Consider the following 16,132-nt stretch of genomic DNA (forward strand, 5'->3'; position numbering starts at 1 on the left):
TCTGCTCCCTCTGCCTGAAATGTTGCCCTTAATCTTCACCCCTGGCATGCACTTCAGGTCCCAAGTACATGCTCCCACTGTACCCTGCACACTTCTTCACAACACTCAATCACGACTGCAATTAGCTAACTGCTCATCTAATTATTTGTTGAATTTCTGTCTGCAGGGACCATATATGCTCTAAGTCTGGTGTTTTGTACAAAGCCCGACCCATAGTAATAAATATATATTTTTATATTTTTTAAACTGTTCAGACAGAACAGGTTTCAAGAGGAGGATTACTGAGTTGCATGTTTAGAGCAGTTATTTAAAAACAACCAGCTAAGGTTGTTTTAAAAATAAGAACCAAAGAGATAAACAAGGGAAACACAAGCTCTCGGCAAGCTCTTTCAACTCAATGATTTATCTTGGGAAACAACAGCAGCAGCCAGTTTTGATATTTGGTTTTTTGACTCAAAAAATTTTGGTAGAATATGTATATTAAGTCTGACCACTGCTTAAGAGCTGAAGAGGAGAAAGTATGCTAATTGTAGAAATCGGTATAGCAAAAGATAATAATAAAGATATTAAAAAAGGAAAAAAACACTATTTTAGAATTTCAGTGAAATTAGGATGGTGTTTTAAAGTGCACACAACATTTAAATGAGGAAATGAGAATAACTGAAGGTCACAGTGTGGAGAAAAACTGTGAATTTGATTATTCACAAGATTAATTTAAAAGTTATGTGGCAGAGGTAGCTAGTTGTCCCCTAATAGCCTTTTCCCGCTTCTTCCAGATTAATAAGATTTTCACTGGGTGTGTGACCATCCAGAATTTAAAAAAACAACAATAACAAAATAGCAAAAGAACATCTCCTAGCCTGCCCAGTAGGCGGAGAGCTACGCGATTAATGTCACCAAAGGGATGAAATAGAATTGTGGCTTCTAGAACCTTCCTTAATCCTGAGTGTGTGTGAACCCTTTGCCATTTTTTAGTCCTTTTGTCCAACCTGCTCCTGCAAACATGGATGGCACTATCCTGGGTCACAAGGTCAAAGCCACATGGGGTGGAACAAGAAGAGAAAAAGGCCCAAGTGCCTAACCCCGTGACATGCCACCTTAGTGGGGCCAATCCACCATGACTTATAGGTGACAGGGAACTAAACTAGTACTCTGGTTTAAGCCACTATTATTTTGGGATTTGTAGCACTCATAGCTAAACCCAATCCTAACACTTAAGGAAATTCTCAATTGTTTTGATGGTTTACCTACCCCTATATGGTCTTGCTAGTCTATTTATCATTATAAACAATGAAACTTTTTTTGTTTTACCAACCTTTTACTCTTCTTCAGTGAAACTATCCCAAAGAGATAGGATATACATGTGAGAAATTAAAATTGTAAGAGATAAAAGACTTAAAAATCTGAAGTCAGTGGATCTTGGACTATTACATCGAATAATTATAGAGCAATCAAATGAGTGCCTGGGTTTGTGCTTGATGCTGGAGGTAGAGATAAACAACTTATGGTTTACAGTGACCGTATCATTCACAGGTAAACAGAAGACTGAAACACAATTGGGTAGGTAGAATGAAGAAAGACAGAAAAGGAGGGGTCTATAACTCAGCAGGGAGCAGCGAGGGAGTAGAATGGTGTTCCAGGAACTGCTTTCTGGAGGGGGCGATATCCGAGCAGACACTAAAAATGAATAGTTGTAGGGTGAAAGTTCCAGCACCACCATTCATCTGGGACATTCACCTCCCCAAGCCTCTTAATTTGTAATGGGGGTATTTTCAAGTTAAGAGAGTAGTATAGTAATAAGTACTGAGGAAATTCAATTATTGTAAGAATAAAATAAGAGAGCTAAAAAGGGATTTACAAATGTCGAATCACGAGCAGATATTAGCTTACGTTATTACTAGCAGGAATAAAACCAAAAACACCGTATGATAGGTGCTGAGCTGCGGGTGGTAAAGAGAGTAACTATCACTAGCATTCAGGGTAGACTTATGCTTGGACAACAGGACTCAACTAGGATCACCAGACGCAAACTAGTTCAGAGGGTCACCTGACTGTGGGCCCAAAGGGCTAGGGAAAGCAGGACTGGGGCCCTGGGTACAGCTAAAGTTTAAAAAAAAAAGTCACTAAGTCTGTTCGTTTCTCAAAAGAAATGTGATGAATTAATTGGAAAAAGCACTTGATTTGTTTAGAAGTCAGCTAACCTACTTTGTTATCTAGACTGTGCTAATAACCAGTTCTATAAAATGAGAGAATTTGGTTTAATATTTTTAATTTTCCTTCTGATATTAATATTCTACAATTCCTTAAAATGAGTGCAGAAGTGAAGCCAAGAGTCCATGCAATGGGTAACTGCAAGAGATCACAAGTAAGGGAGTGGTAAAAAGGAAGGTTACTAAAGATACAGCATGTGGGAAGCTTGGAGGTCCAACACAGGCTGTTGGGAATGTCAAGGTGTATGTTAAGAAGGAGCAGAGTTGATGAAAAAATGAAATGAAAAGGCAGGATGGGCATACAACGTAGCAAAGAACAGATGATATCGATATATTGTAGCCCTTAGTTCAGATGAATTCTATGAAGAAGCACACTGAATGAAGATCAAAGGTCTGAGGACTAACTAGAGAAAAGCTCTAACTAGAGGAGAAAAAAAGTCAACTAAGTGGGGAGAGAGGAAAGCAAAAGTGGAAAAGAAAGCATCAAGGAAGCAGCATGAAGGGGAGAACCCACTTGTACCAGCATTGTTACTTGATGGTTTTCTCTTGCCAGTGGTGTCCTTACGGCAAAACTCTCTTTACCCTCAGCCGTCCCCCCTCCACTGGATCCTGGACGTGCTAAACATTCTGGGAGACGACAGAACCCTTCTTTTGAAAGAACTGAGCGTTAAGGGGCTGGTTTGTAGGGCCATTACTGGTCTTTAGCTCTTCCTCTTGAACTCTGAGTACTCAGACAATTTGCATTTCTTAGAGCGTCCACTTCTGACTATACTTGTACAGTTTAAATAAAGATAAGTATTTATACTGTTTAAAACAGTTTATTACTAAAAGATATTCATAAATAAGTTTCATACATGGGCATTTACTGACGCTTCAAAGTGTCACTCAAAAGTTTCACACAAAACCATCCTCACTTTTCTTAGACCTATGAGAACGCCTGAAAACACGCTCGCCTCAAACTACAGAGTTTGCAGTTTGAAGGCTCAACTGAGCTGTCCAGCCACTTGCTTTATGAGGCTCTTTAAATTAATTACAATGAAAGATAATTAGAATTCAGTTCCTTAGTGGCATTAGCTTAATTTCAAACAGTCAATAGCCACATGTAGTTAGTGGTTCCCACATTGGAGGGCGCAGACAGAGAACACTTCCATCTTCACAGAAAGTTCTATAGGACAATGTTGCTCTAAGCTCTTAAATGATACTATCAAAACTGACAACCCAAGAGGGAAAAAAGTTGTCTGAAAGCAAGTCTGAAGTCAAGAATGGTCCGGAATGCAAGCAGATGTGTATCACCAAGCTTAAACTTAATTTGAGTCTCAGAAATTTGAATTCCAAAGATTTTAAAATGTTTTACAACTATTTTCTAACAGTATCTTAAAATTAGTGTCTTCTCATAAACGAGAAAATAAAGACTCTAGAAAATGCTAGGAGTCTTGAGTAAACTATAAAATGACAGTATTTCTAGTTCAGAAGATTTTCCTATAATTCACACAAATGAGGCATAAAAACAGTTTCCTTATTTTAGACTCTTGAATGTTCTAGGCCACAGTGCTCCCTCTAGAGGGGAGAGAAGGGAAACAGATTTTTAAAGTCAATACAACACCACACACACACACACACATACATACACACACATAGACACAAGACACAAAGAAAAAGAAAACAGTAATAAAAATAAAAGTGAAATGGCAGAATAAAGACAGAATATAAGTAAAAATAATATCTTAATTCTTTTTGCTGATTTAGTATAAAGGTAAGGAACAGAGTTAGCAGTTTGTAGGGCAACTAATGAGAACTTCATCAACAGTAAATTAAATAATGATTTCTACCCAGCATTGGCCCTGGAATCCTTTATCCAATCTTCTCTTTAAATTTCTTTAATGAATATCTGTAAACTTTGTGTCTCCCAGCTTTATTCCTCCGCAGTCATAAATATTGCCACCTTGTGAATGCCATTAGATATAGCCCAAGCCTGTTGCCATTGAGTAGAACTGCCCCATAGGGTTTCCAAGGAGCACCTGGTGGATTTGAACTGCCCACCTTTTGGTTAGCAGCTGTAGCTCTTAACCACTGCGCCATCACGGCTCCGTTAATTGCTATTTAAAAAAAAAACAAACAAAAAACCAAACCCGTTGCTGCTGAGTCGATTCCAAGTATAAAAGAAAAAATAGGTACTATGAATTTCTTCAAACTCTCTATCTCCTTTAGAATGAAAAAATTCATAAAACTTTATGATCAATTTTTGAATTTCAGAGTTACGGTAATTTTAAATCCTGAACTCTGGCCTCTGATAACTAGGGCCCTAAAGGGCTTTTGATGTGGTGCTGGGTCTCTACAAATTTTTTGGCCAAATACTACTGATTGTGGAGGTTTCAACCAGTTGCCAGCTTGCAGTCATCCCTCCTCTGAACTGTTCACCCACCCAGCAAAGGCAGACACAGAAATGACGAAGGCAGAGCTGTGATTCTGCCAGAATTGAATTAGCAACAGTGGATCACCACCCTCGGGGTAACTTACTTTGAAACTTGAAACATTTCCCACTTAAAATAAAAAAAACACCAAAATCCTCTTCAGCATCCACACAGCTAAATAACCTACAAACTCTTCTGAAGTAGCGATCTCTTTGGGGGGAAGGGGTACAGGCATTAAAATTTTAAAGTTCTTAATTTTATATTCAATATGAAAGAAGATCACATTTTTTTCTCTGAGTCTCTCTTTTGGCAAAAAAAAGTCAGCTTGTATTCCATGACCTTCACCTCTCTGCCAGCATACTTGGGATGTGTTTGGGGAAAAAATCTACTTGTTATTCATGAATCGGTACATACGGTAGATTTTACATGTTATATGTAAACATAAAAAGAATTTAGTTTCTAAGATGATTAAGTGTAAAGAGAATTCCTGTTTCTAAAGGAAAAGGGCTGAGATCCATCATGACTTAATAAGCCATGAATATCTGCTTTAAGACAGCTTTGCGTATCTCAGCAAAGACAGAGTGAGATGTTTCCTACAACTATACAGGTTGCTCACAATGGATCACTGACAAGTAATAATCTCTTATGAAGAAGTCTCAACGATCTGTAACATGAAAGCCCATTTAAGGAATTCTAAAAACGTGGATTATTGACTTGGTATTTCATAACGGGCTGTTTCCACCATAACCGTCTCTAATCCATTTTGTTCAAAATTCTCTTTAGTAGAAAGCAAGAGGCAATTAAAAAAACCACAACTGTGTTTACAACATAATTGGTTTCAGGATGCTTGTGTTGTGTTCTTTTATATGGTATTTGTTGTTTTAGAGGAGCAGAGAAAAAAAATCCTAAAAGCTCCACCCAAAGGGTCTAAATAAGTTCCATGTATGAGAAGAACCATGTGTTTGTACCAGTTGTACCATCTGCTATGGAGTCGATTCCGACTCATAGTGACCTCATGTGTGCAGAGTAGAACTGCACTCCACAGGGTTTTCAAGGCTGTGATCTTTTGGAAGCAGATTGCCAGGTCTTTCTTCCAAGGTGCCTCTGGGTGGGTTAAGCCAAGCGCTTAACTGTTGTGGCACCCAGGACTCCCGAGACATGTGCGGGACTGCGGTTTTTGGGATGCTCCTCTTTTGGGTCAAGCAGTGGTCCTTCTGCTGAGCTGTGCTTTAGCCAGCATGGGCTGACAGTGCGTGAAGGACATGAACATACTGGAATCCTGAGTGTTCCTCCTCTGCATCTTGTGTTTGGTGAGCAAGGAAGCCAAGCACAGGATGGCTGAGAGTCGCCCTTGTGTGCGTGGCTCTATCTGGGGAGGCCAACTGGAGACAGCCATGTCCTCTCTGGCAGCAAATGATGTTTCCTTAAAAGTTGAGATACACACGAGGGAGCACTGCTCAAAGGATAATTATCACTCCTCTTCTGGATTATAAAATTCAAGATTCCAGCGATGGAAGAGGGGAATACCTGCTTTTATTTTTAGAGCAAAGTGATGTATTCCTAGGAAGAAAAATCAGGCAATCTATTTCCAAAAATTAGCCAATGAAAACCCTGTGGGTCACAACAGTCTGATCTGCAGCCCATCATGGAGATGGTTCAGGACCAGACAGTGTTCCGCTCTGTTGTGCATGGGGCAGGGGGAGGGACGACAACCTGATGGCAGCCTACAACAACAACAACAACAACAACAATAGATTCCTAAGTTCATTCTTAAAAAAAAATCTCTTAGGGCCCCAGATATAAACACTAATGTCTTTCATAAGTTAATATTCAGGTAAGATAATTCTTCATAAACTGTAGGCTTTGAAGCAACTATAAAAGCTGTAAATGTGCACAGACTGCAAGCCATCAGTCAAGTCTTCATACATGTTCCTTACAGTCAAATATGCTTTCCTGTTTGATATGTAAAGCTGACTAAAAATATGTGGTGTGGCCATCTGAATTCATCAGGACATTTGTAGATGTCAGGAAGTGTTCCAGGTGGCATCAAGAACTGTGGAAAACAAGGCTGTTGGCCTTTAGACTGCCCAGCTACCAGTGTACATACACAGTAAGCATTATGGTTTTCTTTGAAACAGCAGCCTTATAAACCTAACTAGTCCATATTGGGCCCTAACTAGAATTTTTGTATGTATTCATTTATTCATTCACTCACTCACTCACTGTGCACATTTAGTGTCTACTGTGTGCTGGGTACTGGGTTTACCAAATGAGTAAGACAAGCTCCTTATTCTTGAAGAATTTACAGGATGGTGGGAAAGAGAGATGAACAAACCGAAACTTATAGTGGAAATACAGAGAAACACACAAGATGGATATTTAAACCAAACAGGGTACAGGACCTAAGTTATCAGCCTTGGCTGAGCAAACCCAATTCCCAACTAGAGTAACTGCTTCTGGCTGTGGACACTGGCCCTGACTCTTTGGTCCCACTGTTACTCTGGTACCTGACTCAGACTCCTGATGACTTTTTTGGCTCAGGGTTGATTATGAGTCCTAAACCTTTATTCCAATTAAGCCTGTCACAGAAATGCTTGAGCTCCTCACCCAAATTGAATCAAACAGAACCTCCACTTCTCATCCAAATGTCCAGCAAAACCTACTGCTTTGAAAGCGACAGACTTCCCTTTGAACAGAGGTAGATGAGCAGGCTGGAGGACTAGAACGATAAAGAGGGTTCCAACAGAGACAGCTTTCTAACCTAAAGTGTACACGTGGGGGAGTCGGCGACTTACCTTTTCAAGTGGGCAATGGGTGCTATCTCGGAGAAACGGAAGTAAGTTTGGCCGATCGTATTCTGCATAAAGGCTGATCTGTTTTTCGTGGTAGCGCTGCCCCTTATGATGGTCTCTCTTGAAAAGCTTATGCAAATACTAAAAGGAATGAAGGATAAACCATGAAGATTAAAATAAGAAAATAAATACCTGGTAGTGTTGTTATTTTCAGTTCTAAACAGCTTTTATGAGTGGTCAAGGGAGAAGCAGCTTTCAAAAGCCATCTGAAGGTAAGGAAGACAGGCAAAGGAGAATGCCTCCAGGGGATGGAGATTCTCAGGCTCACTCTAAAACAGCATCCAGTGACCTGGCTCTACAACTTACCAACCATGTGACCTTGGGCACTTCACCAAGTTCTCCGTTTCCATATCTGCAAAGACCTCATTGGGCTGTTGTGAGGATTATATGAGTTACTGTTTGTAAATCACTCACAACTATGACTGGTATACACTAAGTATTATAGATCTGCTAATAGTAGTAGCTGTTACTACAGTCATTATCTGCTTCACCTCAGAACCAAAATGCTTGGTTAGTGGACTTCCTAGGCCATAAAAGTTCTCTTCTTTTACATGAAAGGAGGTAGAGTCATGTGGTAAGCACATCTCCCCAAAACTCAAGCAGCAAGAGCTATATTCATTTTCATCCATTCTGCATCTCCTCTTTGTTAAGTCTTACTGGTATCTGTGCTTGCAATGAAGTGCTGCCTATACTAATAACATCAAGAACAAGCCAGGTAAGTAACAATAAATGGAGCTGGCAACAATGTTAACTCATTAGCAGGTAGACATGAATAAAAATCAAGCAGACTACAGGTGTTCTAAACCAATTTTCAAAAGACCTTCCTTACCCTAGCTGTCTGAAAAGTTAATGGACCTCAAAGGAAGTGAGTAATTCACTTTCTACTCACAGGCAAGATTAATTCTATCAATATATTATGCAGAAGTTAGAAATCGATGTTCAGTTAATGTTAAATGTAAACAAAAACCCCACAAGCCACTAGAAACGGGAAGCGCTTAATCACATCTTGAGTGGTTGTTTCCAAGTACCTTGGCTCATAATCACAGCCCTAGAAGCTGTGACTATAAATGAGCTAGCTGATTTTGACATCTACTATTGTATATATCCATCAAATAAGCCTTGTTATTGTTATATGCTGTTGAGTCAGTTCTGACTCATAGTGACCCTATGTAAAAGAGAATGAAACAGGGCCCAGTCTTGTGCCACCCTCAAAATTGTTGCTGTGCTTGAGCCCATTGTTGCAGCCACTGTGTCAATCCATATCGTTGAGGGTCTTCCTCTTTTTTGCTCGCCCTCTACTAAGCATGATGTCCTTTTCCAGAGACTGATCCCTCCCAATAACATGTCCAAAGTATGTGAGATAAAGACTCCCCATCCTTGCTTCTAATGAGCATTCTGGCTGTACTTTTTCTAAAACAGATTTGTTCATTTTTCTGGCGGTCCATGGTATATTCAATACTCTTTGCCAACACCATAATTCAAAGGCATTAATTCTTCAGTCTTCCTTATTCATTGTCCAGCTTTCACATGCATAAGGGGTGATTAAAAACACCACGGCTTGGGTTGGGACTAACTATGACATATGTACATTAAGAAACTATCCTCCGGGTAAATGTCTACATCTTCCTAAGGCAACAGGAGGAGGTCAGAGTAGTCACAGAGAATTCATCTGTGGACCAAGGCTCACACACAGCCACGCTAGTCTGATGAAAGGCCCTGTCCATCCCCTGACGCTGGAGTCCACCATGGGCTGGTATAACAATGGTGCGTGGGGGCAGGGTCAGACCTCGTTGTCTAACTTCACAAGTAGGGGGAGAAAGAATCATCATCAGGATCAACAGCTCACAGCTGATCCTGATGAGGCAGAGGTCAGACACACCTCCACCCTCCAAACTTCTGACCAACTGTGACACCAGTAGTCTCTCCCACAGCACTCTTTACTTCTCTGCTAGGTTCGATAATTTGTTGCAATGGCTACAGAGAACTCAGAGACCATATTCACAATTATGGGGTTTAATAGGGAAGTAAAGGTTTCTACTCAGGATCAGGAATGACTCAGGATACCGTTCTTTGATGAGGACAGCTTCTTCTCAGCCATGCCTGCAGGTAGGCCTCTCTCTGGCCTTTGGCCTCAGTCCCTTGGTCCAGCCTCTTTTGTGTGAGGCAAGTGTTATAAGGCTCTTTAGCTCTGCCAGTAAGTGCCCAGGGGCATGTCACTCTGCCAGAAAGTCTCCTCCCCAAAGGCATTCAGCTCTCCCTCTGTGGGTTGGCAAGCCTAGCACCGCCAAAACTGCCCAAAGCACCCCATTCCACCAGGAAGCCTCCTGCCTGAAGGCTCTCAGCTCTTGTTCCGTGGGTCAGCACACCCACTTTAACTGCCTTGGTCCTTGGGCTTGGAAGCCCACTGCACTGTCTTGTGCCTGTCTCCTAGTTCTGCTGCTGCTATTTCCTGCCACTGCTTCTCACTGTCTTGCACTGTCTCTGATGTTATGGCCCTCTGTCTCTCCCTCCTGGGTCTAGGAGGTTCTAGCACCGGAACCTTGGGTCCAAAGGATGCACTCCACTCCCGTCTATTCTTCTTGGTGGTAGTGAGGTCCCCACCTTCTGCTTCTGAGATTGCTCATTTTAAGCCTAGCAGGATGGCAAAACTGAGCAATTCCCTCGTTAGGGTTCCATGTACCTTATTTGCATGGTCCCACCCCCACAAGCGTGTAATACACCTTATTTGTACTATTATCAATCTGTCCAATCCCTTTGGTGGGCTATAAGCACCTTATCTGCACAGCCCCACCCAATCTTTTGGTGGGAGTCACAAGACCATGGCTAGAAAGGCCATGCTTCGCAGCTGTGAAACTTGGTGCTGTTTCCCAGAAGTACAAACAGGATAAGGAGTCTGTCAGGTCGAATTTATAGAGACATTACATTGGCTGATTGGGGAGATGAGCCATTTCAGTGGAGGCCTTGTAACCATTGCACTACAGCACTAATTACCCTGTCACATAGATACCTACTGCTCATAATTCTGCGTCATGGCTTAAGTGGGCCAGAAATCACTGCTTTATACCCAAGGTGGCCAGCACACCAGAGCCTTGCTTGGGTAAGCAAGCAATCTTGAGATTGCCGAGCATTAACAATACAGTGATAGCACCTGAACAACCCTTGGGCAAAATGAGCACCCCACATGCCTATCCTGGAGTCGTCAAAAGCTTCATGTATAAAACTGACATTCAAAGAAAATTCTCTATTCCCTGAGCCTCCTCCTGGGTGCAAACAGGTGCACAAGATACAAATGTACTCACTGTGTTCAACACCCTTAGTCCTATTGGTATAACCCCTACTTCCACTGAAGGCCTCTCTTGTATGGTTTTTTTAAAGGATATAGAAAACATCTACTCTTCCCTTATTACCATGATGATAACAATGCAGAGAATCAAAGTAGTCCGCTCCTCACCCCCCGGAAATCTAGAATAAAGGGCCTCAAAGAGCACAACAACCAAGATCACAGGGGGAGGTGAGATTAGCTAGTGCCAGGGTGGGGGATAAAAAATGAGGCTCAGCTCTTATCATTCTGTGGTCTCAGACATGGATCTGTTGTGTGGTATTTCCTTGACGTGAGAACTTAATATCCACAGTACACATATCAGGGCTTTTGCTGTGATTTACACCATAATTAACAGGAGCCCTGGTGGCGCAGTGGTTAAAGTGTTTGGCTGCCAACCAAAAGGTCAGCAGTTTGAGCCTACCAGCTGCTCTGCGGGAGAAAGATGTGACAATCTGCTTCCATAAAGATTTAGTTTTGGAAACGACACTATGGAGCAGTTCTACTCTGTCCTATAGGGTCACTATGAGTCAGAATCAACTAGATAGCAGTGGGTTCGGCTACACTGAAATTACATTTAATGTTAACCATAGGAGAAAGGTGCTTACTCTAGGCACTGTATGATACCACAGTAATGAATATGATGACTTCTTTTTGTTGTTGCAATTGAACCGTGAGTCGAAATAAAGTGCCTGATCTGTAATTAATCCCTGGCCTCCAGATGCACGGCATATGCCCCATTTTAATAATTGCAGAACACTGTTTGTGGGCAAATCTCCAGTCTGAATATTACCCTCTTTGAGGAGGCCACTCCAACATGCTGACACCAAAACTGGGAGTTGGTCTGACTCAATAATCAGTCGAAAAAGGCAAAACAAGACTGTCATGCTTACCACATGCTGCAACTCTGGTCTGTCTTCTAATTCTTCCACGACCTTTTTAATCTGTAGGGAAAAAAGAATATTTCAAATGTAGAGCTATGAGAACAGAAACTGAGCTGCAAAATTATCTGATAAACATGTTTCTTCTTTATGGCTTAGTGGTCCTGAACACTCATCTGGTAACATCCATAAAAACAAATAGTACTCACTGAAATTTTATCTTCATTGTCCAAAAGCATGTCAACAGCTTTCTGAAATATAAAAAATAGCCACAATCATTGAGACTTGCCATATAAGAAGAGAACATTAAACACATGTATATGTCAGGACAGTTAAAGGTAGAGGGCTTATTTTCTATACTTAAGGAGGCCCTTAGCTTTAAAATGGCACTTAAGTGAGATTAAACTTTTAAGTATGCATTCAAAATGTGTCTCAATTTGAGGCCTATGTGTTCTGCATACTACTAAAATGATGCCTTGCTAGGAGCTTACCAAAAAAAAACAAAAAAAACTTGCTGTCGAGTCTATTCCGACTCATCGTGACCCTATAGCATAGAGTAGAACTGCCCCATAGAGTTTCCAAGGAGCACCTGGTGGATTCAAACTGCCAACCTTTGGGTTAGCAGCCGTAGCTCTTAACCACTAGGCTATCAGGGTTTCCTGCTTTAACTTGCTAAGTACAAAACATCTCGAATACATATAGTCTAGCCCTCTTGATGTCTCAGGTATCTCCACAAGCTCTCATGTGACTCTCAGCAGAGAGAGAGAGTGTCTCACTGCTAGTACCATGAGAATGAACTTTTCTTCTGGCCATGTGAACCTTGACCAGGTCACCCTGTTAGATTCCACAGATACAAGGAGCTGGTCTAGGGTGGAGAGAGGGTAAGAGCCAGAAAAAAAAATTAGTGACCTGAAGTTTCATGACCATATAATGCTCATGGACTTGTAGAAGCTACATTAACCGCCTTTATCTTTCATGAGGTATGCCTGGGTGGTGCATACGGATAACGTGCCTGGCTGTTAACCAAAAGGTTGTAGGTCTGAGTCCACCCAGAGGGGCCTTGGAAGAAAGGCCTGGTGATTTACTTTTGAAAAATCAGCCACTGCAAACCCCACGGAACACAGTTCTACTCTGACACACATGGGGTTTCCAGGAGTTGGAATTGACTTGACAGCAACTGGTTGGTTGGTAACCTTCATGAAACACAAATCAGACACTGTCTCTAACAAGAGGTAGTGGGAAGCCAGCACACTAGGCTGAGTGAACTCAGGTAGAACACCTGTGTTCTGCTCCTAACCCTGATACTATCTAGCAGTTGGCCTCAAACATGTCTTTTTTTTTTTTTTTTTTGGTCTGAAATATGTTAAAATAGATTATTCCTATGGTCTAATTAGAAAACTCTATTACTCTTTACCATTGGCTTATAATCTTGAATAGCAATTAGCTTCAGCTCATTCATCTTTTTCCACAGTTACATATGTAAAAGTAAGCTCTTGAGACACATGGGGGCAGGGGTATAGACACGAGGAAAGACCAGATATAGGGGGAAATGTAATTAATTTTTATATAAGCATCTCATCCTCTTAATCACTTTCTGCTAGAGAAGCAGAACCTCTGTACCTGAGCTTCCTCAGAACTGTACTAATCCCTAAACACTTGACTCGTTCAGTATCAGCAATGGGCTAAAAGCATCTTTCGGAAACAGAGGTAAATTTACCATCGATCTAAATTTTTAAGTTTGTGAATAGTAAGTAATACACCTAAGTATGTAAAATATAATTGAAAAACGCCAAGTAGCCCTTCTGGAGAGCCTTAAGGATTCTACCCTTCGCTTTATCAAAAATTTCAATTTTCTAAGTAAGAACTACTGTGCTAGGAGACACTCTTTACTTCTATCACCAGCACTTGTCACTAGCTTTTCTTACCAATAAAAATAAAAATAAAATAAAGTAAAATCCCACAAAACACATATAGTTTGTATCACTTTATCAGAGCTACTGTGAACTGTGGAGCTGGGTCTCCTTATTAGTCAAGTGAAACGCTATTCAAATGGGTTCAATAATAAAATGACACAGTCCATATACCTTGTACCTAGGTATCAGCTGAGACCAATGGTAACTCCACATGCTAAATCCAGGAATACCGAGGAATAGATCCCCAATGAATGGGGCAAAAAGTAAATTTACTTAAAATCTCAATTTCAGGATATACAATTAAGAAGGTTAAAAGGGCCAAAGCATGTGGCTTGTTTCTTTATTTCTGCGAATTCTAAGAAATGTTTTTCTAAAAAAAATTATACACACAATTTTAAAAACTCCACATCAAATTATAGTTGCTCGCAAGGGTTCCTCAAGGCTGACAAATAAAATAGTTAAACAATACCTAGAATGGATCAGGAAGTTTTGAGCATGATTAGCATACAACCAAGCTATGTGATCCACTACCCGATCTGGCATTTATATGGATGTCTAATTATTAAAATTTGAATTAGTAAAAACAATTTGTCAGTATTAAAATAAGAAACACATTACCTCTGAATCAAAATCCATTAATAAAACAATTTTATCCTTGATAGAACTGAAAAGATTATGCTTATGGATCAACTGGAAAACGTCTTTATGTCTTAATGTTAAGTATATTTCCAGAGCATTGCCATAGTTTGTGTCATAGGTGTACCTGGTAATACAAAATATTTTACATTACATTGATGTTCAACATTTCCAATACAAAAACACATCTCTCTCTCTCTCTCTCACACACACACACACAGAGATCATGTTTTACAAGATTAAAAACCAAAAAACTTGTTTTAGAGAGAAAAATTAACTCTATTTGGAAAAATATTCCTTGGGATTTAACTACATATGACCAGTAAGTATTTCTTTCTCGAAACCTTTCCTCACATCTCACCCAAAGTTTTGAAAATTTATAAAACTTGAGTAATAAAAATTTTCATTATTGGTTCCTCCACCTCAATTTTTTTGCAGAAATTTAAATACTAGAAAGAAATTATGATCCAGAATGAAATTCTTATTCTAGTAGTAGAAAAATCAGTAAAAATTCTTATAATCAAGGTTCAGCTAGCAAACGGGTCATATTCTAAAAGTTTATTTGCAAGGCAGCTGAATAAAATTGATATGTGTTTTTCTGTTGAAACAATGTTTTTCACATTAAGTCCCTAAGCCTATTCCTCGAAGCCCACTCAACTTAGACTGCACTATTGGCAGGACTATTGAATCCAAAGAACATGTAGAACAATGTTTCCCCAAGAAAATGATCAGTATTCCAACTCAGAATGCTACAAGCACAACTCTCTGTCAAAAGTCTTAGATAATCCTGAATCCTAGGTAATTCTGATGTAACTTTCTTGGTCTTGGGCAAAAAGTAGGAAGATGGGAGAGAAGGCAATCTGAGCCAGTGGGAGTGCAGAGAACGGCTGATGCGGACTATTCTTTTTGAGTATACCTGTAGTATACTTCTTGCTTCACTAGACTAAGGCTCCTTGAGGGTGGGATGTATTCTGGCACAAAGCCTGGGTCACTGAAAGTGCCCGATAAATACGGAAAATACTAACCACAGCTTCCATTTTCTGAGCCCTGACACAGTACCAGGCACTGCACATACCTCTGATGATATCTCACTTGAACTTTAAAATAATTACAATAAAGAGATTGTCACCTCTAAGTTTAAAGACAATGAATCTGAGGTTTGAAAGATTAACTGACTTGCAGATCCAAGAACAACAACACAGAGCCTCACACCCTGGGAAATTCTTCTGCACAAGCGGCCTAAGAACTGTATAGCTTTCCTTCCTAACCATCCTCTCTACCAAGTGCTAGTGACGGGGTTCCTCTCCTTTGTGAAACAGATGATGTCAACAGTACAGCTTGATACCTTTTCCTTATTCTGTTCATTTGGGGTTTGTAAAAGGTTTTTATTAAGAGTGCATACAGGTATAAAAGGCTCCCGCCTACATCTCCTCCTCATTCCACCACCTCTACCATTTGTCATTGAGTCTACTCTGACTCATGGTGACCCCATGTGTGTCAGAGTAGAACTGTGCTCCATAAGGTTTTCAATTGCTGACTTTTTGGAAGTAGATTGGCAGGTCTTTCTTCCGAGATGCCTCTGGGTAGACTTGAATGACCAACCTTTCAGTTAGCAGCCGAACGCATTAAGTGTGTGCACCACCCAGAGAATCTGCTCTCCATTCAGAGTTTGCCAAATCTAAAATATAAAAAACTTTTTTTTTTTTTTTTTTAATTTTTATTGTGCTTTAAGTGAAAGTTTACAAATCAGGTCAGTCTCTCATATATAAATTTACATACACCTTGCTATACCCTCCTAATTGCTCTCCCCCTAATGAGATAGCACAGTCCTTCCCTCTACTCTCACTCCTTGTGTCTATTCGGGCAGCTTCTGGTCTCCTTTGCCCTCTCATCTGCCCTCCAGACAGGAG

At 40.4% G+C, this 16,132-nt stretch overlaps 1 protein-coding gene across 2 annotated transcripts in view; it reads right to left on the reverse strand.

The window, feature by feature from the left end:
* VPS41 (VPS41 subunit of HOPS complex) overlaps window positions 1–16,132 on the reverse strand; it is a 263,287-nt gene that overhangs the window by 25,948 nt on the left and 221,207 nt on the right. For both annotated transcript variants that reach the window (XM_049893976.1, XM_049893977.1), the window contains exons 19-22: window positions 14,205–14,349; window positions 11,883–11,924; window positions 11,686–11,736; window positions 7,417–7,554 (exon numbers count right to left, since the gene is read on the reverse strand). In XM_049893976.1, the coding sequence (XP_049749933.1) occupies window positions 7,417–7,554; window positions 11,686–11,736; window positions 11,883–11,924; window positions 14,205–14,349 (376 nt within the window). The remainder of the gene's footprint in view (window positions 1–7,416; window positions 7,555–11,685; window positions 11,737–11,882; window positions 11,925–14,204; window positions 14,350–16,132) is intronic.

This window comes from Elephas maximus, chromosome 8 (assembly GCF_024166365.1).
Source record: "Elephas maximus indicus isolate mEleMax1 chromosome 8, mEleMax1 primary haplotype, whole genome shotgun sequence".
In the NCBI taxonomy this organism is placed as follows: Eukaryota; Metazoa; Chordata; class Mammalia; order Proboscidea; family Elephantidae; genus Elephas; species Elephas maximus.